At 42.8% G+C, this 23,110-nt stretch overlaps 3 protein-coding genes across 4 annotated transcripts; 1 reads left to right on the top strand and 2 right to left on the bottom strand.

Moving 5' to 3' along the window:
• Window positions 1-1,085: 1,085 nt before the first annotated feature.
• On the bottom strand, window positions 1,086-6,106 carry LOC133127549 (pre-rRNA 2'-O-ribose RNA methyltransferase FTSJ3-like). The gene is made up of 7 exons (XM_061240520.1): window positions 5,996-6,106; window positions 4,701-4,801; window positions 4,367-4,427; window positions 4,041-4,135; window positions 1,996-2,062; window positions 1,592-1,660; window positions 1,086-1,168 (listed from the first exon to the last, which is right to left on the bottom strand). Exons 1-5 carry the CDS (start codon window positions 6,038-6,040, stop codon window positions 2,044-2,046), a joined length of 321 nt encoding a protein of 106 aa, XP_061096504.1. The 5' UTR covers window positions 6,041-6,106; the 3' UTR covers window positions 1,086-1,168; window positions 1,592-1,660; window positions 1,996-2,043.
• Window positions 6,107-6,731: 625 nt separating this feature from the next.
• Window positions 6,732-16,161, top strand: LOC133126064 (pre-rRNA 2'-O-ribose RNA methyltransferase FTSJ3-like). Its single transcript, XM_061237868.1, has 8 exons — window positions 6,732-6,744; window positions 7,354-7,466; window positions 7,612-7,619; window positions 8,709-8,823; window positions 9,360-9,444; window positions 11,721-11,885; window positions 15,494-15,677; window positions 16,038-16,161. The coding sequence occupies exons 1-8, from the start codon at window positions 6,732-6,734 to the stop codon at window positions 16,159-16,161; spliced, it is 807 nt and encodes a 268-aa protein (XP_061093852.1).
• A 342-nt stretch (window positions 16,162-16,503) lies between these two features.
• On the bottom strand, window positions 16,504-22,272 carry LOC133127745 (G-protein coupled receptor 55-like). Of its 2 annotated transcripts, XM_061240882.1 has the most exons (3): window positions 22,173-22,272; window positions 17,655-17,946; window positions 16,504-17,510 (listed from the first exon to the last, which is right to left on the bottom strand). In XM_061240882.1, the coding sequence occupies exons 2-3, from the start codon at window positions 17,936-17,938 to the stop codon at window positions 17,015-17,017; spliced, it is 780 nt and encodes a 259-aa protein (XP_061096866.1). In that variant the 5' UTR covers window positions 17,939-17,946; window positions 22,173-22,272; the 3' UTR covers window positions 16,504-17,014. The 2 variants fall into 2 exon arrangements, with proteins under 2 accessions (XP_061096866.1, XP_061096865.1); XM_061240881.1 differs by having other exon boundaries at window positions 16,504-17,946.
• Window positions 22,273-23,110: the final 838 nt, after the last annotated feature.

Below are 23,110 nucleotides of genomic sequence, written 5' to 3'. Positions count from 1 at the left end.
ATATATATATATATATATATATATACACACACACAAACGCATATATGCAATGTGTTGCTGTTCGAGACAATCGTTCCCTCAAACGCATAATTCACATATGGTATAAATGTTTTTGCATCACATTTTTGCATATGTTGCTGACACACGTTTAACCTGATCAGGATTATTTAGTATACATTAAAACTTTTTTTGATCAAAGTATAGAAAAACTATGAATAGAAAAAGAATTACTATAAAAAATGTTCATTTTTATTCATTTTATAAACCTGACCATACTTAGAGCATGCCCAGCAATACTTGTAGGCTACTTGACGTAATCTGAGTGTGAATCAATAATGTTAAATGTTACGCATCCGAGGATTAATACCACAGTCCTTAGATTAGGAGCTGGACAATTCTTCGAGAGGAGCACAGACGCATGCCATGCTGGCTGATCTTCGATGTCAGGCTCGCGGTATTTTATTTTCAGTCATCAACAGGTACATTTTGAAGTAAGAAAACAAATGTGTAAGCCGATACATACGCAGAACATTAGATAAACATGCACTCCCTTTTTTAATGGTAATGCTTAAGAGATGCAAATAAAAAAAAATAAAAAAAATGTAATGCACTCCCACCCAAGTACTGATATTCAACAAGTGTCTTTGGCTCGCCATTTTAATAGTACTTCATAGAACGTTTGAAGGGTAAGAGTACAGCCGGCTACACTTTTTCCTGCATAAACTCTACTACACCGAGAGCAGGAGGAGAAAGTATCTTGGGAGGGTAGGGGGGTGTCGGGGAGGATGCAATAATCACACATTGCAGAGCCCTTTTCTAAACGGGACGGTCCACACCGAACTGCCAGCTCCAGCTGATATTACAGCTCAGCTATTGAACTGATATACAGTTCAACTGGCTCAGCCGATGCACTGGTGCGCCGCTCAATTTATTCCCCAGTGCCAGATCTTCAGACGGTGCTTCATCGCCATGTTCAAGGAGATTAAGCTATTTAAATTAGGAGTAAAAATCATCTCCCAAAAGCAAACAAAATGTAGCTTTAATGCTGGCCCCAGTACTGACCTTGGGACAGTTTCGTTGGGTTGGGGGGTTGTGCGTTTAGGAGGAGGCTGGTGTCTCCTCTGTCCAGCTGGTCAAAGCTGTCCTCCACACTGGACTGGCTGGAGTTCTGTGGAGAGGAAGTAGGGATGAGGATGAGGAGGGGTGGTTTGGTTTAACCTTCACACCTCATCTGGTGGAAGCAGCAAGGTTCAAAGGCTGGCTGTCTTTTCAACACACATTCCACATTTCACAATCAATCGCTTCAACTCAGCCCAACCTGGTCTAAGGTGAGGGCTGGCGTGTCAGGAATAAACTGTGAGAACACCGCCGAAGGAGAGAAGAGACGTATGTAAAATCAGAGAATCCTCTGAGAATCTGAGCAGAATTATGAGAATTTGTACAATGGCATGCCCATAGCGTGCTTAATGCTTGCTGGAGTAGGTGAGGGTTGTTTTCTCCTGAAATCTCTGGAGATCTGACGGTCTGAGGTCTGAGAGCTTCAGTACCAACAGCTTTGTAAACGTGGGAGGAGGCGGAAGGGGAGTCTCACCGTGTGCTTGCTCTGCTCGAAGCTGTTCTCCACAGAGGAGAAGATCGGGCTGCTGTTGGTACTGCCATCCTGCAGAGGGCAGCAGACAAAAGAAAAAGTCAATAGATGTAACTGAAATACTTTAGAAAACAACAAATCCATTCCTGGATATGCCTGAGAATTACTAAGGATCATCAAACGTGGCCGTCAAATCCAAATCCGGCCCTGGTTCTCTTTTCTCCTGGATAATTAACTGAACAATTGGTGCTACTGATTGGCCAGACTATCTTCACACCTGACTCCCAAGTAAAGGGAGGGTGGAAAACCAACAGTTCTTCGCCCTTAAGGACTGTGATCTGAAGACCCCTGGTCTAAAGGGTTTGGTTTGGTATTTCAGGACAGAGGGAACACTGAACTCTACGTACCTCCAGGACAAACTGACAGCAGGAGATTGTAGCAGGACTCCCGGTTCCTCAGAGACACAAACAAATACTGAAAAAGAGAGAGAAGGTTATAGTTATTTTAATGTAGGCCGACCAATATCAGGGCATTTTGGTAGGGTTGGCAATACAAAACAATAGTTATAAAACTAACTCAAATGCAAAGGATAAATTACCCCTCAGGGTTCAACATGGTTCTTCTATGGACTTTGCAGTGGTGTGAGTGATTCCTCTGGGTTGGTGGAGCAGAGCTGTGTAATGGCTCACACTGTTGTGAGTGATTCCTCTGGGTTGGTGGAGCAGAGCTGTGTCATGGCTCACACTGTTGTGAACTCTCCCCAGGCTCTGAGGAAGGAGCTGCACACCTGTAAGGTGGATGTTGTTCTGAACGACAGCGCTCCCAATGTAGGAACCAACTGGCAGCATGATGCCTTCTCCCAGGGTACGGGAGACATCCCCCAAATGAGACGGGTGCGTGGGGGTTGGACCCAAAATGCACGACTCAGAAACAATAGTAAAATAAAGTCCCGTCAGGGCTTTATTCGGGACGAATCCCAGGAGCGTAGTCAAAACAAGCAAAGTCCATACACGTAGATCCAGCCAATAAAACAATAAATAAACAGAACACACGGTGCCGAGGGAAGAGGCAAACTCGTAGTCGGTTGATGTGCAGGGAGGTCCGGTAGCGGACGGCAGGCAGAGTCGTAGTCAAGGGCGATGCGGAAGTCGAAACCATAAAACAAACAGCGAGGCAAAGGTACAAAAGCAGTAGGCGAGGACGTGGTCAAAAACAAACGATGGTCAATGAAACAGAAATCAATAACGGTGGTCGATAAACAGGCTTGGATCTTAACGTGTAATCACTGGTACCAATGCTCAAACGTTGCTTTGACAGACAAGAGGCAGACAATTTCGCAACAAACAGAAGTGCGACTGGGCTATAAATGCAGGTGTAGACAGGTGTAGACAATTAGTTAGAGAGCAGCAAAGGAATGGAAAACAGGTGCGATGGATGACAAGTTTAACAAGGTAATTAGTAATCGTTAGTAATAAACCTATCCTGCCCTAGCATTAGTAAATCAGTAAATGACATGCACGAGAAACGTAAGGTAACATGAACACATGATTAGTCTGTTAGTTTTACCCAATCCTGATCTAGCATTAGTAGTTTTAGTAAATAGACAAATAGAAACAATTAGGGAGTGAGTGACAGAAAGAGAGAGAGAGAGAAAGCCGGAACGCAAGGTTTGCGGAAAGACATGTAAAAGTGTATGTTTAAACAACGACCAGTCTGCGTAACAATAAACATAAATCAAAACATAACACTAAACAAACTAAGACGATAACCACTAAACATAACAAGGTAAAATAATCGTAATGAAACATAACTAGACATGACAAGAAAATTAATCGTAACAAGAAACAAACTAAACAACATGACGAACCTAGACTAACATAATACATAAGACAATACGTGACTAAGACAAATGATAAAACATAAAAACAGGGCAAGACAGACCTGAAACGTGACACCAAATCTCCAAAAAACACACACTCCAAAAAACACACACTCCAAAAAACACACACGTCTCTTACATCTCCCCTATGCACACACTTCTCCCATTTGGGTTTTTCAATTACCAAAATGTTCTTTTAGTAGTTCATAAGGATGAAATGGGCAAATGCTGCAATGTACACAATACAGGGAGATTGACAATAGGACTATATAATGAGGTCAAAGACTCACAAACAGGAAACCGAAAGCCAAACACAATGCAGAATGGGTTTTACCAATATAGGCGAGTACGCCCAATGCACTCGGTGACAAAACGCAGGGCAGCCTGTGGGTTCAGCTCAGCCAACTGCAGATGACACACACATAACCTTCACAAGCAGTTCTTCTTCTAAGTATTTTTATTAGATCTATCTGTAGCTATGTCACTGAACAAGATAGTTTGCTAATCAGGCTCTAAAAGCGGCTACTTTCCAGGCATCGCTCAGGGAAGGAAAGCACAGAACAGGAAACTTACCGCCGCAGTTCTGCCACCTCCTCTGCCTTCATCTCCGCCAGCCTCCTGTCCATCTCTTCCTCCTCACCCTCCTCTTCCTCCGCCTTCTCGCCACTCTGTTGGTCATACACAAAACAGGTCATGCACCATGTCATGCACAAAGTGATCCACACGGTCATGCACAAAGTGATCCACAAGGTCATGCACAATGTGATCCAAAAAGTGATCCATAGGGTCCGGCTCCTGCCCATGTTCATCTCCAAGCCAATGCACAAAGTCATGCACCAAACAGCACAAACACAGTATATAGTGGTAGCACAGAGATAGTCCTGGTCTAGTTGCTTTGCCTCGTCCTTCAGTTTTTTGGCCAGGAACCTGCGTAGCTTCCCCCTCCAGGACAGCAGAAGCCTGGTTGGGATCAGAAGAGGACATTTAGGCATGTAGGAGTCTCTTATCCAGAACAACTGATACAGGTCAATTCTTAAATATATAGTCCATTCATTACAGCAGGATATCTACTGAAGCATACCAGGTTAACCCTTCCAAACAAAAAAAAAAAAAGTCCATGTACTAGAAGTTTCCGCTACATTCAAACTGAGGCGGCAGGGATGCTATCTGATTGGCTCTTCAGTCAGTAAGGTGCCCTCTGATTGGAAAAGATGGGGAAAAGGAGGGCCTCACCGGAGCTCCTTGCGTCCCAGCACCTTGATGTCCCGGCAGCATTCCTGGCTCTCCGGAGTGGTGGAGGGATGGGAGCTCAGCTGAGGGTTGTCGAAGGAAATCTGAGAGAAAGAGGCAAAAAGCTCATATTTAACCATTAACAACATTTTCCCAGTACAGTTTGGAATCCTTTCTCAGTCCTTCCCAAACAGATTCAGTTTTCCTTTTTTTTGGATTCCCCCAGAAAAAAATAATCATAAAAAATGCCAAGACTGTCAAGGAGCTGGTACCCGTGAAGAAGCCAAAGGTACAAGTATCATAACATAACAAGCAACAGGCCATTCAGCCCCACAATGCTCACCTACCTCTACGGTGTACCTACTGCTTAGCTTGCCTAGCAGCTTCCCAAATACTCACACGTCACCCCCCTGCTTACTTCCCGCCACTGGCTGCCTGTCATGGCTCGCATCAAATTCAAAACATTGGTGCTAGCCTTCCAAGCAGTTAAGTGGTCTTCCCCAGCTTATCTACAAAAAATCATCAGACCCTACACTGCCAGACCTCTTCGTTCAGCCTCCACAGGCCGCTTGGCACCTCCCCCTCTCGCTCACGACTACTGTCTGTTCTGGCTCCACGGTGGTGAAACGAACTCCCCGTTGAGGTGAGAACTGTAGAATCTCTCCCCACCTTCAAGCGCAAGCTGAAGACACACCTCTTCAAGCAGCACCTCTCCCCATCCCTCGCTAACTCCCTGTGAACCTTAATTGTTGTCTCTGTGACTTGCTTTGTGTATCGGTATTTTTAGTTGGCTAGGTAAGCAGTGTTTGGATAGTTAACTTTGGTCACATTTGCTCTGTTGTTTGTTTCATTGTTCAAAAAAAAAAAAAATTGGCCCTCGTCCTTATCTTTGTTGTACAGGTAGCAGTTGAAATTGTACTTCCCTCAGGGGTCTTTCAGCGAACTTATCCTTGGTTATGGGTATGCACTTTGTTGTATGTCATGTCTGCCAAATGCCAATAATGTAATGTAAATGCAGCTAAATAGTATCTAGCTCCGTATGAAGCCTGGTCTTGAAAACCCCCCCAGTGTTTCTGCCTCCACTACATGACCTGCCAAGTTATTCAACACAGTGACTACTCTGTGGGGGGGGGGGGGGGGATACTTCCTAATATCTGTGTGGAATTTATCCATTGCCAATTTCCATTTATGACTTCTCCTATTCTGCTAACTCACTCTGAAGAATTGTCGTGTCCTTGCTATCAGTCGTGTGACCTCACTGCTGGGGGTTTGTGTGGCTTTCTGACCAGTAAAGTTACCGTGGCGATGTGTGCTCGTGCCCCCCTGTGACTGCGCTGGTACATGTCCACGTGTCCTCATTGCTGAAGTGAGCATTTGCTTCCGCATTAAGACCGTGTGTCTGTCGGCTGGAAAACTGAATCTGTTTGGGAAGGACTGAGAAAGGATTCCAAACTGTACTGGGAAAAATGTTGTTAATGGTTAAATATGAGAATTGAGGGTGACTCAATTGTGAAGCAACAGCAGGTTAAGTTCAAAGCTTTATTCCACAAAAAGTCAAAGTTCCAAAAAGCTCAGAAGATACTGTACAAAATCCAAACGCAAAAAGTTCAGTCCTTAAATCCAGAAAGAAGGCAAAAAACACCTGACAGTTAATCCACAGGGTAATCCAAATATCACAGGGTCAAAGAACAGGTAAGGCAATCAGAGTTCAAGTTTTACAGCGGTCAAGGCAAAAGTTACTCACAGAGCATTCAGTGAAGACTCAACAAAGACAGAGTGAAAAGACCAGGCTTAAATACTGTGAGATAATTGGCTGAACAAATCACATGACCAGATAACAGAGAGCAGATGGATCTCTTAACAAGAGGCATAATTAGGCAGTAAAACTCAGTAAAGACAAAATCAGGTTTAGTGACATCTAGTGGTCAACAACAAAAGTTCAACATTGTGACACCCAGGAAAGGGTTTGGGAACCACTGTGCTGAAAGAAAGATAAGGAAGCACTTGGGGGGGGGGGTGAGAGGGGGGGGAATCATGTTTCCTCCAAGTATGGAATGTAAACATTAGGAGTTGAGGTGCCTAATTTCTACAAGCTGAACAAAAGGAGATTTTATTGAATGTTATTGCATTCTAAAGGGCTTAATGTTGTTGAAGAGAGACTGTTATACAGACCTGGTTTCAAATGTCATTTGTTTTGGATTCAAATACTTTGTCTAAGTTAGCCTGGTGTATTGGAACAAATGAAATGATGCCAAAAGGCTAATAAAAAAATTCAGCCTTTGCGATTTGAAAATTGCATTCTTTTAGTTTTGGTGTGAAATAGATTCACATCTTAACTGATTTAGTGGGGAGAGGCCCTAGCTTGCTGTGGTGCTGGATAACCTCTATGCCAGCATTCTCTGACTCAAATCCTGGAGGGCCGCTGTGTGTTCTGGTTTTTGTGCTTTGTTTACGTTATTGGCTAAAGTGTCTGCACACCTTTTCTTCCAATGCCTTATGTGGCCGCTGGTTGAAAGAAAAACTTGCAGACACTGCGGCCCTCCAGGACTGGAGTTAAACCTGCAGACACTGCGGCCCTCCAGGACTGGAGTTAAACCTGCAGACACTGCGGCCCTCCAGGACTGGAGTTAAACCTGCAGACACTGTGGCCCTCCAGGACTGGAGTTAAACTTGCAGGCACTGCGGGACAATGAGGGCGACCGCATCTCCTTGGCCTCAGACCTGGACTCGGATGACCTGGAGGAAATCGAGGAGAGAGAGAAAGAACACGTTGGATATAACTGACGATACATGAGTAGAGGTGTAAAGTCAGGAAGTAAAAGTCCTGCTGTGTATTCTTCCACCCATGAGCTCTGATTTCACTCATTGGTCCTACCTCCTGGCTGTGGCTCTGAACCTGGATTTTCCACCTCAGGTAGTCAGGTCTGTACTTGTTCAGTGGTCATGAATGCAGTCCTCCAGCACCCATGTTTTTTGAGCGGGGCAATACGGTTTTCCTCATTTATGCTGATAGTCTCACACATTTTGTTGGTGGATTCTCCCGGAAGTTGTATGCCCTTATTGTGAGAAGCCACGCCTACTGACACACCCCTTTGGCCAACTGGTAAGGAAGTGTAATCCATTCGTACTTGCCCTCTAATCTGCCTTTCCATATAGTGTTGTAGTGTTAAGGGAATTCGATCGGAAATTACTTCGACTAGACAAACAAGTCAGACAAGACTGGGTAATTGTGAATTGCTGAAAGGGCGATTGGGTATAATGTTGTCGAAGAGCTGATTTAAGTTTTTCTTAAGCTGTGTGATTAGTTAACAGGTTGAGCCAATGATTTATGGATAGTTTGGTTCTTTTTTTATTATTTTAATTGTGCAAATTAAGAGGAAATTCAAGTACACGGTCATGTTGAGGTTTGGGTTTTAGTGGACAATTGAATCTATGAAGTCTCTCCCTTATGTTTCTCTCTTGATTTCTTCTCTTTCTCTCTCTTTCCATTTCTTTCTTTGCATCTGTGTTTCACCCTCTGCTTCTAAATAAATACTTAATTGACAGGCGTTATTGTTTTAGCACTTGTACGTGCTTGGATAAGATTTGCCTGTCAGGCATCATTTTCAGATTAAACCTGAATCAGCCCCATGAAGGCAGTTCTGACACAGGTGAATCTGTCAGCCGGGGAGTATGAACCTGGTTCTCTGAGCCCATGGTTCTTGGTACAGGTGACCCCAGGCTGTTGCTACAGGTGACCCCAGGAATGTGATTGGCTGACATGCTGATGAGCTGTCAATCAGCACAGTGTGTTGTGCACGAGTCAAGCCACTAGCAGCTGTTTGTTTAATGGCCACTGATTCTGCTTAATTTCCTGGATTTAGGAGAATAGGGTGATTTACAGTACAGGTGTTTGAAAGTTATGTAAACTGACGCACCAAAGTAGTGATTTCCTGCCCTCTTGGACTGTTTCTGCACTCCTCCCTGAAATGCTGGGGGGCAGGCCTGTGAGTGTGTGCTCCTGTGCTGCAGGGTGTCCTTCAGTGTGGAGCAGGAGGAGAAGGAAGGAGAAGGGAATGAACTGCTGGTGGAGCTGGAGAGAAAGGAGGAGAAGAGAGATCGTGAAACCAGCCTCTGGTTCAGCAAGGTGTGTGGGCGTGTATGCATGTGTGTGTGACTTGACTGTGTGTGTGTGTGTGTCTGTGTGTGTGAGAAACACACAAAGCCAATAGCAGCAGTCTCTAATGAGCCCACACACAGGCATTTGGCATTGATTATTGCAGGGCAGAGTGTTCACGCACATTTTCTCCAGAACAAGTCCTGTCTTGACCCTGCCCCCTCAGAATGTCCACAGAGCCGATCTCCAGATGTCCTGTCGACCAAAAGTAAATGTCAAACAAGCTATTTTCAGCTGTTTTTGTAGCTATATTGATAGGCTTTCGAATACGAATAATATTGAAATTCAGAAGGAACAAATATTCATATAAAACACATTATTTGTGTTTTGCCAAATATCGCATTTGGATTCAGATTTGGAAACATCCCTAATCTCCAGGAATAATAATTATCGGTCTTATCAGGAAGCCAAGATGCACACAACTGTTCCACAGGAATGTCCCCCCGGGCCCTGCAAATGCAGTTTCTCGGTGTGATTAGCTGACTGCCCACTTCCTGTCTGCACAGGATATCTTCTCCGAGTTGGACCTGGAGGCTGACGCAGAGTCCGAAATCCGCCAGACCCAGAGGCTGCAGGACCGGGAGCCCGGCGGTGAGTTCCGGAACGATCTGGAAAAAACCAGCGCAGTCTAATTGGGTTTTTCTCTCCTCCAGAAACATTCTTAAATAAATCCACACTGAAATGACGTCACATATAGTGTCCAAAGTGACTTGCAGTTGATTTGACTAAGCAGGACCCATGGAGCAATGAGGGTTAAGGGCCTTGCTCAAGGGCCCAACAGTTGTGCAGATCCTCTCATGGCTTCATCGCTTGAACCATCAACCTTCTGGGTCCCTGTCGTGTACCTTAGCCACTAGGCTACAGGTTGTCCCATGCTTACAAAATAAAATTAATAGATTTTCTTTTTTTTGTGCTGGTGTCAAGTGGCGGCAGAATCTTGAGACTGGATTAAAAATGTCAGCCAGCACATTTGTAGCTACAGCTGCTCTCGGAAAACTCCAGTCATTGCTGGGAATTGTTTTTACTCTTTTTTCCCCCAAGTAGACCCATTTATTTGTGTCCTGTTTTTAAATGGAGGTTAACAGAAAGCGTGACTTTTTCGATGTAGAGTTGGTATCATAACCTCAGCAGAATGCACCATGGTGAATAGAGAAATTGGTCTGGGATGACATTTATCAATAAGTTCTGACCACAGAAGTAGTACTGAACCATTATGCAAACACTCAGCTTTATTTTGTTATTTGATTCTATAGAAATACCCCTCTTGACCCCTGAGTGCGATTATCTGTGTGGCCGCTCACTAAAAACAAATCCGTAGTTTAATGTAAATAGCAAGAGGTCAGCTCAGGACAGGGCGGCAGGATAAGGTAATTATCACAGCATGTGACTGTGAACAAGCAGAGACTGTAGCAGACTGCGCCAGACAGTCCTGTCTAAACAACCAGGCAAATGCCAAACTGCCTAAACTCTTTTATATTTGTCATATTAATTTCATTTCAATTATCCTCTTGGACGAAAACGTTAGACTTTGTTATCGTCTGGAGCCCTGGGAACGGAAAGTGCTGTGTAAATTCTCTTTGATATGTTTGTTGCAGTGCTTCCCCTAGGATTTTTTTCGGCAGCGGTGCATGGCCTTTGTATGTGTTCTCAGGTTTACAGTGCAACGGGGGCTCAGTGTCGCAGCACGTGCATGTGCACATACCACCGGTTCTTGGTACTTTACTACGGCTAATTCGCGCCTCAGCTAATTTTCCAATATCTGTGCCAGCATCTCGGTCTCACATACCGTGAAGCTAGTCATCCGTCACCACTCACTGCGGGTGCGTTTGGGAACAACCCTGCGAGAGACTCCCATAACTCTCTCTGAATCTACGAACGACGACCAAATATGCTCCATATTACATTTTATTTGGCAGACGCTTTTATCCAAACCGACGTACAGAACGGTGCATATCAAGGTCATACAACAACCGAACCTGTCAGATAAGGTACAATTCATGCAGTATATGATTGGTTGTAAGGCCATGAACACATGTCCAATATACAAGGTAGATAGACCAAGTCTGTAACTACCATGCCAAGACAACTACAAGTTGAGGAACTACAATTCCGAGACGCATACAAATTCAAAGTTCTAGATTTAGGTATAAAATACAAGGTATAACGGCCATATTATAAGTTGACATGACATGAAAGCGGAAGTAAGCAATCACCAGAGGCAGCAAAATGATGAGGGTGATAGTGTTGTATTTGAGAAACACTGTCTTTGAGTATTTGAGAAACAGTGTCTTTATCAAACCTTGCTGCCTCTGTGTTGGCAAAGATAAAACAGTCTGGTTTTCTTTGGGGCCCTACTACAGGAGATTAATGTTTTGTTTGTTGTACTGTTGAGGTCAAATGTTTTTTAAGATAACACAGGCCTCAGCTTTAATTTACTTGCGGCACTAGAAATTCTGGGCTGCTGCTGCCTCTATGGTAAAATGCTACTTCTGTTCCTGATGAGTGGATAGCATTAACTATGAACTATAATCTGGACCTGCATGCACAGGTTCTGAGTCTGAACGCTGACATAAGGTCAGGTTCCCATGCCCATATGCGAACCAAACTTGTTCTGGAGTCATTGCAATGGAAGGCACCATGATAATATATTCACTGTTCTACTTCTGTTACTGATCACTGGACCGCATTACCCATAAGTCCTGGGCCTGTATGTACAGGTCCTGAGTCTGAATGCTGATGTAAGACCAGGTTTACTCCACCCCATATCCTAACTGTTCCCATGACGACCTAGCAGACAATACTGATCAGTGTTCTGTTGCTCAGGGATGCTGTTTGAATACGGAACCCTGCTCTCTCTCCTTCCACAGGAAAAGGCAGAAAGAGGAAGGCCCCGGAGGAGCCTGCCCCTGCCGAACAGGAACAGGAACAGAAGGGGAAATGGCGGGGCCATCCCAGGAAGCGGAGCAGGTTGCCGGGGAACAGGAGAGCGACAACGATTCTGACGATGACAGCAGCAGTAGCGATGATGAGAGGTCGGGGGTTTGCTTACGCTCACGTTTACACCAGTGCTGCTCGAACTTTCTTGGTCATCCCCAAAACACCGGCCCACCTGTGGTAATGGACAGATATTAATGTCCAACAAATTTGCTTCTCTTTGGATGCCATTTTTTTTGTGGTTGTGTAGTGAGCAGACTGGTTCCTCAAAAACTCTCATGTATCTATTTGACCTAGAACAGTAATTATAGCTGAGCTCATGAAAACGCAAGAAACCACAGTGAAAACTGTTGAAATGAGAGCAAAGAATGCAAAGAATGAAATGTACATTTACTCCCTTAAAAGAGAATAATTAATGAAATGTTTAGTATGTCTGTATATTAGAAAAGTATATTAGAAGTGAATATTAATTAAATGTTTAGTTTGTCTGTATATTTTCAATGATTACTGCTACTTAGTTTGTCTTATAAAAGCAAAAGATACAGAGTGACGTGTATGGATGACGTGTGTTAGAGGGGGGCCATCCAGAACTTCTGGTCTGGTAGTCCTGAACTTTGTTCATAGTTGGCAGAACGCCCTGAACTTTGTACAGAGTTGGCAGAGCATAAGGACCGTTGGCAATTTGCCACAATTAAGTTGTGGGAGGAGCGTTGGGAGGAGTTACGATAAGAACAGTGTGGGTGATTTGCCAGAATGAGGTTTGAGGAGGAGTTGTAGGTGGTGACACACCTGCTCCAGCACTCTGGCCAAGGTTGCATGGATCTGCTAAGTGCAGTGGCCAAGGAAAAGGCCTCTGCACTTCATGGAACAGTGATTCAACCGCTCCGAAATATACTTCTATATGTGGGTCTGGCATATCACTAACAGCCATTTTCCCACCTAGTTATAAATTGATATTTATACTATTACTTTATTCGAATTTACTGTCCTATACAGTTTTCTAATATTGTAACTTATTCTAAATTACCTCGATTCCTTTCGAGTTCGAGTATTACGGTTTCACTACTTAGCACCTTTCTCGTCAGTGCCAGTAATCGACTCGAGCCCCACGAGTAGGAATCCACTCAGGCAATGCCTCAATAGGCCGTGAGCAGTTCTCAACTGCTCGTGCCCCACGTTGGGCGCCAAAATTGTCGTGAGCCACGGACCCCTTGCCGAGCTCAGACCTCACGTTCCCACGAGCAGTACCTCACCATGAGGTGTCTCGGGGACGAACACAAGTACTCCGAACGTCCTGGAGCCCTGGTAAGTTCTACTGAACTTCCAGCCCAGTCTCGAAGTGAAGGGTGTGATGCAAATCTGGTAATCGATGTCCTGTATTCAATGTATTCCTCTAAAGACTCTTTATCACATATGATTATAGTAAGATATACTTTATTATAATCAATCAAAAGAATAGAGTTATACAGATTACAGTGTACATATCATCTTTTGCAGTTTGCTAATCACATGCAAGTTATATATACCCCTCTAGCTCTTTCTAAATTACCTTTCCACCATGATGTTTAAAAATCAAGGTACACCCCTCCAATATCCATCCTCTTTGGCCTTAGCCTTATCCTATAGCTCCCCCTTCTGGACGTTTTAAAAAGAAACTATTTCTAGAATATTATATTTATCGAACTATGATAACTTCTCTACATTTTTCTACCTTATATAGTACCTTAATGAGAAATAAAAGATATTAAAATAAAACGAAACTTATAATGTGTTACTTTTCCTACTTCTACAAGTAATATAGATTATAATTACCACTCCAGCTTGGTTATAGTTGTTCTGCGTGGCTCTTTCTTCACCAGCTCGTAGATATCTTCTGAAGCCAAATTCTAAGATCCTGCTCTAAGGTCTAAAAGCTTATTCCTTATATATCTTTTTTGCATACAAAAGTGTACCTTTTTTGATAAGAAATGTCCCCAATATGTCAAGCGGGAAGACATTTATCTCTTATGTAACTTGTTTTTTAATGATCATATTAATTATTTCTGTTTTTCCAATTGTCATTTTCTCATACCTCAAAAGAAATGTCCCCAATATTTTATTTCATGGGCCCCTCTGGTTTGGGAATTTCCACCATCTTAATATACGAGTGGAAAAACACTAGCTCTTATGTCATTTTTAATGAACCTATTCATCACTGGTGTCTGTTTCAATTTCATAATCTCTCCTTGACTTCCTCCAAACTTTGATCTCATGCAAGCCAGAAGTTAAAGCCCGCCACCATCTCAACACCCTCTTCAGGTGCCCCTTTTTGTGGCGCCTTAAGGGATCTACAAAGGACATCCAGCTAATAGCTGAGTGTAATTCATCATTTAACTCCTCTATAGTCAGTCCTTTGAATCTATTCGATAAATTATTTGTGTTATCATCAGGAAGGCCCTTGAAGCCTCTTAATCTTCTTTCGGTATTGACGTCCTTGCCATTTTCCTTATCTCTTTTACATTTTTCAATCTCCTCCTGCTCTTTGATCTCCCAATTATCTTCATTGTCTTTCTCATCCTGTTTCTTTAACCAGGCCTCGTGCTCCTCCCCTGTAGGAGCCAGCCCACACGTGTCAACCAAGTATGCTATCACATCTATCGTCTCCTTGAATGCAAAACTCCCTGGGTCTCCAATTTTCCGTTCTGCGTGTTCAGCATCTTCCATTGTCATGCTAGAACACATTCTACGCATGGCCTCAGTCAGGCCTTTAGCCTTGCTCTCTAAAACCCTGAATCTAAGTCCTCTGACTTCAGACTCCTCAGTATCCATATACGGTTGTACATTTATCTTGTACCATATACTTCTCCTCTTACGGGAGCTTTTAGTCCTACCCCATTGGCGTGTGCGAGGGGTTAACAATGCATTCCTGCCTAACCCATCTTCTGTCAATCTCTCATCAGGCGGGCCTAGGGCCGGGTCCTCGACAGTGGAGTAACTGTGTATAAAATGGGTGTAAAAATGACAGTCGGGGTTCAGTTCTGGAGAACTGATCCAGCTTTATGCGCTGCTGCTAATAAAGTCTGATTTTCCTGAAGAACTTGCTGCCGTGGTGTCGTCTTTTCCCTCGCGAAGATGTTTTTCGACAAATTGAAGATTTGGACTAATTACCTTTTTATGTCCTTTAACCATCTCTGTGCACCCCCAATCCCCCCCCGGCGAATTTTTATAAATAACCACATTTTGGTGAAATTGATGGAATATGAAATAAAATTTTAAAAAATCGAAATTAAATGTATATCTTTTTGCATATTTGGATTGTAATCAGTATTGTTATAGAACAGTAAAAAAAACACAGATGTACCCAGTCCTGAGTTGTAATAGAACAGTAATAAGACGGTTATACCCGTTTTATATGGTAATAACTAGGCACTAGTTACACACACGGAATCCACGTCCGCAGAATTCCAACTCATTCAAAATTGACATTAATTTAATCCCAATACTAAATACTACTTGTGTCTGAGATCTTGGGTCTGTATTAGTGACAGAATGTGTGTGTGTTCTGTGAGATATTGAGTCTGTATTGCTGTGTGTGTGTGTGTGTGTGTGTGTGTGTTCTGTGAGATCTTAGGTTGTTTTAGTGAGCATGTGTGTGTCTGTGTCTGTGTGTGTTGTGAGATCATGGGCTGTTTTAGTGAGTTTAGTGAGTTTTTTGTGTGTGTGTCAGGTTTACCGGCTCTGATGACGTCACAGAGGTGCCGGAGTGGTTCGTGGATGATGAGAAGAAGCACAGACGGAAGCCTGTGCCCGTTACCAAGGAGATGGTGGAGGAGTACAAGCAGCACTGGAGAGAGATCAATGCCCGGCCAATCAAGAGGGTGGCTGAGGCCAAGGCCTGCAAGAAGAGAAGGGTGAGAGAGTGTGCGTGTGTCTGTGTGCGTGTGAGGGAAAGAGAGAGAACAGATGAAGCCAGATAGAATCAGAGAGATTGTGAGAGAGTCTGTGTGTGTGTGTGTGTGTGTGTGTGTACATGTGTGAACTTTGTGCCTGTTTGTGTTGTATGCGGGAGGGCGGTTCAACACAGGAAAGCAGATACAATCAGAGAGATGATCAGTGAGAGATAGTGTGTGAGTGAGTGTGAGATGTTGTGCAGAAAGCGGGGAACGAAAGAAAAGGAATAGAAAAGGGGGTAAGGGTCGCCCAAAAAAGAAATAACCGCACCCTACTCCCAACGACTCCTAACGACCCCTCTGCTCCTGCCCCCTCCAAAGATGTTCCCTAGGCTACGGGAGTGCCCAGGTCTGGTGCTGCGAATGTGGATGCCGAGACTGGAGGATTGCGGGTACCCACAATGCCGCACGGACTCTGCTTGGCATCTACCGTCATGCTGAATGACCGCAGTTGTGTCCCACTGTTTGGGAAGCTCCGGCCAAATTAATTATAGCAGTTTTGGGAATTGCCTTTTAATTCAAGGCAGGAGAACCTGAAACACCCAGGCCCGCCAGGTCCCCTGTGTGTGTAATGAGGTCATTGTTACCACAGTGTTTAATGAATGACTGCAGTCTTGGCGGAGTCAGGCAAATTAACCCACATACATGCTCTCTGTATCAGAAGAGCAAATGTCTGTAAATACTGTCTACGTCACAATCAATAAACTCTTTTCAAATAAGTCACTCTCCTTATCTTGGTAATAGTAATACGTTTATTGGTGTAAGCCCATTTTGTAATTCAGCATGCTTTACAGAGTACTCAATTATAGGTCCCATATTATGGAAAATGACATTTCCCTTGTAATGTGGATTCTTAAGCAGTTAAATGTGTTACATAATCACTGTGAAAGTATCACAATGAACAGTCCTCAAATAAATCCACACAATCCGAAGAAAATGTGCATTTAAACAACCATTTGGAATTCCGTGAAGTAGTGGCATCACAACGATACGGTCGTATGCATCAGCACGCCCCACCTTTTGGCCTCTGCTAATCCAAGCACTCGGTTCAGACGGCGTTCAGTTAGTGAGGTATGGAGGTTCGTTGAGGTCAGTAAGCCTTAAAGACAGCCACTGAAACATTGTTCTGGTAAGGCTCATGAGAGGTGCTGGAGAATGGACATTTAAACTGTGTAGAGATTGTTTTTGGTACTTGAAGCCACACAAACGCTGCCTTATGGATATCAGGACCTTAAATAAAACTTTGGAAAATACACGATATGAGAAGATATGACCGCATTGATTGGGTAAGCTGTCTGTTAAATAATTGCGTTTTGTGAAATCCCTGCTTTTGATTGGCAGCATGTTGAGAGCCTCTTCCAAGAATCTCTGGTGGCGAAGTAATAGCTGAATGCATCCAGGCAGCAATTCATGTTCGCTATCACGAAGGAAAAGTGCATAAAACTATGTACTCCCCTTAATAGACCACAGTCCTCCGTATGTGACTCTACAATATACTTGAGAAGGAACCCGAAATGAATCGGGGTAAAACATACGACGAAGACTACCCAGTTTGCTGCCATGATGCGGATGCACTGGATCTTCTTGTCCATCTGAGAGCTTGCGCTGGTCTGCTTTGACAAGGCGCGGATGACTTGGACCGAACAGAAGCTCATCGTGATCAGGGGCAGGGCGTAGCCCAACAGCTCCAACACCAGTATGAAGGGAATGGGCAAAGGCTCCTTTTTGCGTTTTTGGAAACAAACAATCCGGGTTGCGTTCTCTTCTGGAGTGTCCACGCGGTGGAAGCATGCGCTAAGGGAACAAAGAAGAACCCATATGAATGCGCACACAAGGAGGGCCTTCCGTGGAGACAGGATCTCTTTGGCTTTGAAAGGGTACTTTATACCCACATATCGCACCACACTTATGGCCGTGGCGGTGTAGATGCTGACGTACATGTTCACGTAGTAAACTGAGACCAGAACCAAGCAGAAGTCTGTTGAAAATGGCCATTCGTTCCGGTAGGAGTAAATTTTGAACGGCAGAGAGAACAGGACGGTGCAGTCGGCTAACGCCATGTTTGTGATGTACACCATCATGTAGGTCCAGGATTGTCCTCGTCTGCAGCAGAACATCCCCAGCACCGCCACGTTACCCATGAGCCCCAGGACGAAGGTCGGAACGGAGAGCACCATCTGTGCCGTCTGAAGCTCCTCCGTGATGTTTAGATCGCAGTTCATCTCCCAGTCTGAAAATTAAACATGAACATAATTAATTAGGTCTTTTTTTATAAAGGCTGAAGTCCATAGGTATGTGGACACAGGTACAATTGATGTTCTTTTGGGCCTGAACACATTGGATTTGAAATGAAATCACGAATATGGAGTTAAAGTGCAGACAAGTCATTTTTAATATGAGGGTATTTACTTCCATATTGAGTGATCTTTGTAGCAATGGCTTCACTTTTAATACATAGTGTGTGTGTCCCCCCCAATTTTAGAGGACCAAAAGTAATTGGACAGTTGGCTTCTCAGCTGTTTGATTAGTCAGGTGTACTCAATGGTTTCTTTTAAGTAGTACTTGGCCATTCTCTTTTTGCAGCCAAATAGTGGTTTACATCTTGCAGTGTAGCCTCTGTAGACCTATTTGTCAAGTCTTTTGTGGAATAGTGTTCACTGATACGTCCATGCCTGGCTCCTGAAGGGTGCTTATGATCTGTCGAATGGGTGTTTTGAGGTTTTCCTTCATTATTACATTTTACATTTTAGTCATTTAGCAGACGCTTTTAATCCAAAGCAATTTACAAGTGCATAAATTCCTTAACAAGTTAAAAATATCTAATCCAAAACACGCATGAAGAGCTGTTCTAAACAAAAAAACAATAGTCATCATAAGTGCAGTTAAAAAAATATATAATACAGGGTGCACAAGAGGGAAATGGGTTTTTATTTATTTTTTCTCAGACACCTCAAACTTAAGGTGACAGTCTGCACTTCATATTCCTTGTTACATTTAAAATCCAATGTGCTGGAGTACAGAGCCAAAAGAACAAAAGAACAGACATTGTACTGCTGTCCAAATACTTATGGACTCCACTGAAGATAATACAGCAGATTGTTTATGAAGTAAGTTTGGGTAGACTTACACAGCAGAATGTACCACGAACACAAATCTGTCACAATATTAAAGTGTTGGAACACATACAGTATTGTGCAAAAGTTTTAGGCAGGTGTGGGAAAAATGCTGGAAAGTAAGAATGCTTTCAAAAATAGAAATAGTTTTATTTTTAATCAATTAATAAAATGCAAAGTGAGTGAACAGAAGAAAAATCTAAATGAAATCAATATTTGGTGTGACCAACCTTTGCATTCAAACCAGCATCAATTCTTATAGTTTTAGAACCCCACGCTAACCCAACGGAATTTAGAGTGTCCTTCTGGTGTTGCGGAAAGAATATTAGTAGGGTTAAATAATAATAACCGCTTTGCGGAGAGACTAGATCAGCCAATTAATTAACCACTTTACAAAGACAGTAGTACCACTCTTCCTTCCTCTCTCTACTGGTCCAGGCTGACCCAAGAATCTCCACAATATGGAGATTCGTTATCTGACTCCATATTGAAACTTCCATCCATCCATCCATTATCTGAACCCGCTTATCCTGATCAGGGTCGCAGGGGGGCTGGAGCCTATCCCAGCATACATTGGGCGAAAGGCAGGAATACACCCTGGACAGGTCGCCAGTCCATCGCAGGGCACACGCACCATTCACTCACACACTCATGCCTACGGGCAATTTAGACTCTCCAATTGGCCTAACCTGCATGTCTTTGGACTGTGGGAGGAAACCGGAGTACCCGGAGGAAACCCACGCAGACACGGGGAGAACATGCAAACTCCGCACAGAGAGGCCCCGGCCGACGGGGATTCGAACCCAGGACCTCCTTGCTGTGAGGCGGCAGTGCTACCCACTGCACCATCCGTGCCGCCCCATATTGAAACTTGAATTTCGAAATTGGTTTTAATCATATGTGAACCTTGGGAGTGATGTGATGTGAATTGGACCAATATTCATAGAGAAAATGACAAATAACTGTACAACAACCCTGGGTTTAGAAGCCCGTGTTGGCTTACTGAACACCTAGCTATTCACTCTGTTATGCAAGCTGACCCATATCCTGCCCGGTTCATAGTTTCTTGATAGCAACAGCTTCCCCACCACAATGTTACAGTGGATCACCATTACTATGTCACTGTATGCTGAAATGGATCACAAATGTGACTCGTGCCAAGTTTTTATGAAACTGGTCGGAATTAGACCAAAGATCTGGAATTAATTTTTTTTTAATTCATATTCGTCATCAAAGTTGCACTGTTCAGAACATAGTAGGCTAACTTGGTGTTTGGAACACGGTGAGTTTACATTCTGCATTTTAGCAATATTGTATTGTTGTCCATGAATGACTGTACAGCAGCTAGTCGTAGTTTGATTTAGTGTTGTCAGCAGACCTGTGAAATCTGTTATTTTAAACAAAAAGACGCATTCTACTTAGTTAGCCTATTAATTCACACGGACACAGTTGGTTTAGTTGGGTATTTTTGAGAAGGATAAGATAGGTTTATAGTTCAGCTCCTGTTTTAAATATGATTCAGCAGTTGGCTAGACTATCCATGACAACAAATGTGCTGTGCGACGATTATCAAATTATCAACAATGTACTAAAAGCTTCAATGCGTCGGCCATTATGTTGCTGAATTGCATAGCCTGCCCTACATTGTCACTTCTGAAAATGGCACAAATTGTCTGCATTTCTTTAGTGAGTCAAGTTTTTTAGGAAAAGCCATCGAAGGAGGAGGGTATTGCATTCATTGTGTTGCAGTCAATATAATTAAGGTAGTTGTGAAGAAATAATGGGGTGTTGTAGCCTAAATAATTTTTGTCACTTGGACTCATTGCATTCTGAACAGAACATGGGGAAGCAGCCGCTTACAAAATAAAGTAGTGAGTACATGGGATCATTTAGGCCTACTTATTTTTTGAGAGCTAGAATATCATAGAGCTTCATGCATGCCACCTGGTTTAGAGTGGCTCCATTTTGAGAAAGACCATGACTGGTGGTGGATACATGTCCCCTGTGCTGGCGCAAGCAGGGCGACATCCGAACTATTTCACATCCGATCAAAAAATCACAACAGTTGGCTGTATTTTGAATAAAAATTTGTAATTCAATTTTGTATTAGTCACAATGATTTATTGCACCAATCTTCAACCTCTTATTCGTCTTATAATAATAACAATCTTATTATTATTATTATTATTATTATTATTATTATTATTATTATTATTATTACTATAATTTATTTTATTTACATATACATATATATATAATATATATGTATATATATATATTTTTTTTTTTTTAATGTAGATACATGTTTACAGATCATTGGTCTGAATAGGCAACAGTGCATGCCTTAAAACAAAAATGTGCTCTTCAATGTCCCATTCAGCTGGCAAATTTGAGTAAAGGATTCATTAATGTGCTACACCCTTGTGTCTGTGTGTCTGTTGACCACCATAACAATCTATAAATTAAGGCTCTAGATGACATGAAATGGAAAACGCCTCCGCTTCCAATAGGGGTTACATCCCCATTTGTGTCCCTACCAATGTCAAAATCAAACCTACGCCCTTGCGGTGTAATAAAGTAAAAATGTTCCGAATAAAGTTCTCGGTGAGTGTGTTAACTGCTGTGGTGACTGGTGAACAGGTGACTTACTGCCTGGCTGCCTCCCAGCAATGGAAAAAATCCGGTGTTACTTTCATTTTGACATCTTGCGTTTAAAAACTATATTTTTTTATATTAGGCATTAAGACGGGCATATTATGAAAACCAAGATAGTATTCTACCAAATCTTTTTTTATCTTGTGCGAACAATATCTATACACTGTACGCACAAGATGCTGATCGTATTCGCACAAATAACCTCTTGTTTCCACGAGATGCCTATTTCTAGCCTAAGTGTGGGCACGTAGACCGACAAACCGATAATATAAATATCAGGGGGGAAATTGAGGCTGACACAACAAATTTCACAGTAAAGTGTCAGGTGTAACATAAGTAGTTTATGTCTTGGGATATTGAACCGAGGATACATGTACAGAGTTCGGTGTTCCGTGAGCTATAGACGACGCGAAAAGCCATTCAATGTTACAGTAGCACCATCAGCACCGCGGCCAAGCACACGTCAGATAGCAGCGCTCAGTGCATCTCTGAATACAAACGGGCTACTTTCAAAATGCAGAATGACCTGAAAACATATATTGTATCATCGATTAACCTATTTCAAATTTGAAATTGTTTTCCCAAAATTTAAAAACCGATGCACACAAATGGTTCATACTGTCATGTCTTATTTAGCGTTTAAGCATTAAACTCAAATTAATTTATTGTAACTTTAATTTGTACTTACTGTAGCGTGTGCTGTCTTTTATGCCGTTCTCCTTGCTGCTATCGTGGGTAAATCAAATAATTGTTAGGATGAACCGAAAGCAGGCATACCTGTGTCATGAATGCAGGGCGTTGTTAAACTGCGCGATTTCCTGGTTTTGCAGTCACTAACACCGCGAGGGGGGGGGTGGTCCCACAGTTGCCCCCGACTTCTATAACTATGTTCAAATACAGATGACAAATTACCCCAGGAGAGTAATAAAGTATTTATCATCTAAACCTTGATACAGTCCATCTGGAAAAATGGATATCATGCAGCACTATGCATATAGCTCAAAAGTGATGAGAACTGTTTGAATTCAGTGGGCAGGGATTTGTTGTTAAAAACGTTATAAGTGACAAAAGAGTGGAATAGTGGGGAAATAAATATATGGAACAATATTGAGCTCATGGTCATTCTTGGTTCAAGATTACAGGTTTTGAACCGTTTCTAGCTCCACCTATGTGACCGTTAAGGATCTCCAGTAGAGGCATATGCATGTAGATAGCAGTGGCAAAGGTATGTCATGTGGGCTCCAGACTTATTGGCACCCTTGATGAATATGCACAAATGCTGTAAACTAAAAAACACAATAGTTATTGACATGGGCTTTACATTCCAACATTAATAATTAATGATTCAATGGAATCAACCAAAGTCTTACATTTTTCAAATAAAACATTTATTTCCCATGTTTGCAGTCATTGTCCTGCTGGACAATCTACCTACGGCCAAGTCTCAGCTTCCTAGTAAACCAGATTTTCTGCCAAGATTTTATGGTACTTTGTTGAATTAATTGTGCCATTGCTCTTAAATATTGCCCCTGGACCACTGGCATCAAAACATCACCAAACCATCAATGCCCCTCCGCCATATTTGGCAGTAGGTATGAGATGCTTCTTGAGTGCATTACATTTTTC

Source organism: Conger conger, chromosome 4, assembly GCF_963514075.1.
Source record: "Conger conger chromosome 4, fConCon1.1, whole genome shotgun sequence".
In the NCBI taxonomy this organism is placed as follows: Eukaryota; Metazoa; Chordata; class Actinopteri; order Anguilliformes; family Congridae; genus Conger; species Conger conger.
Note: the sequence above shows the minus strand (reverse complement) of the source record. Positions and strands in the feature narration are given on the sequence as shown.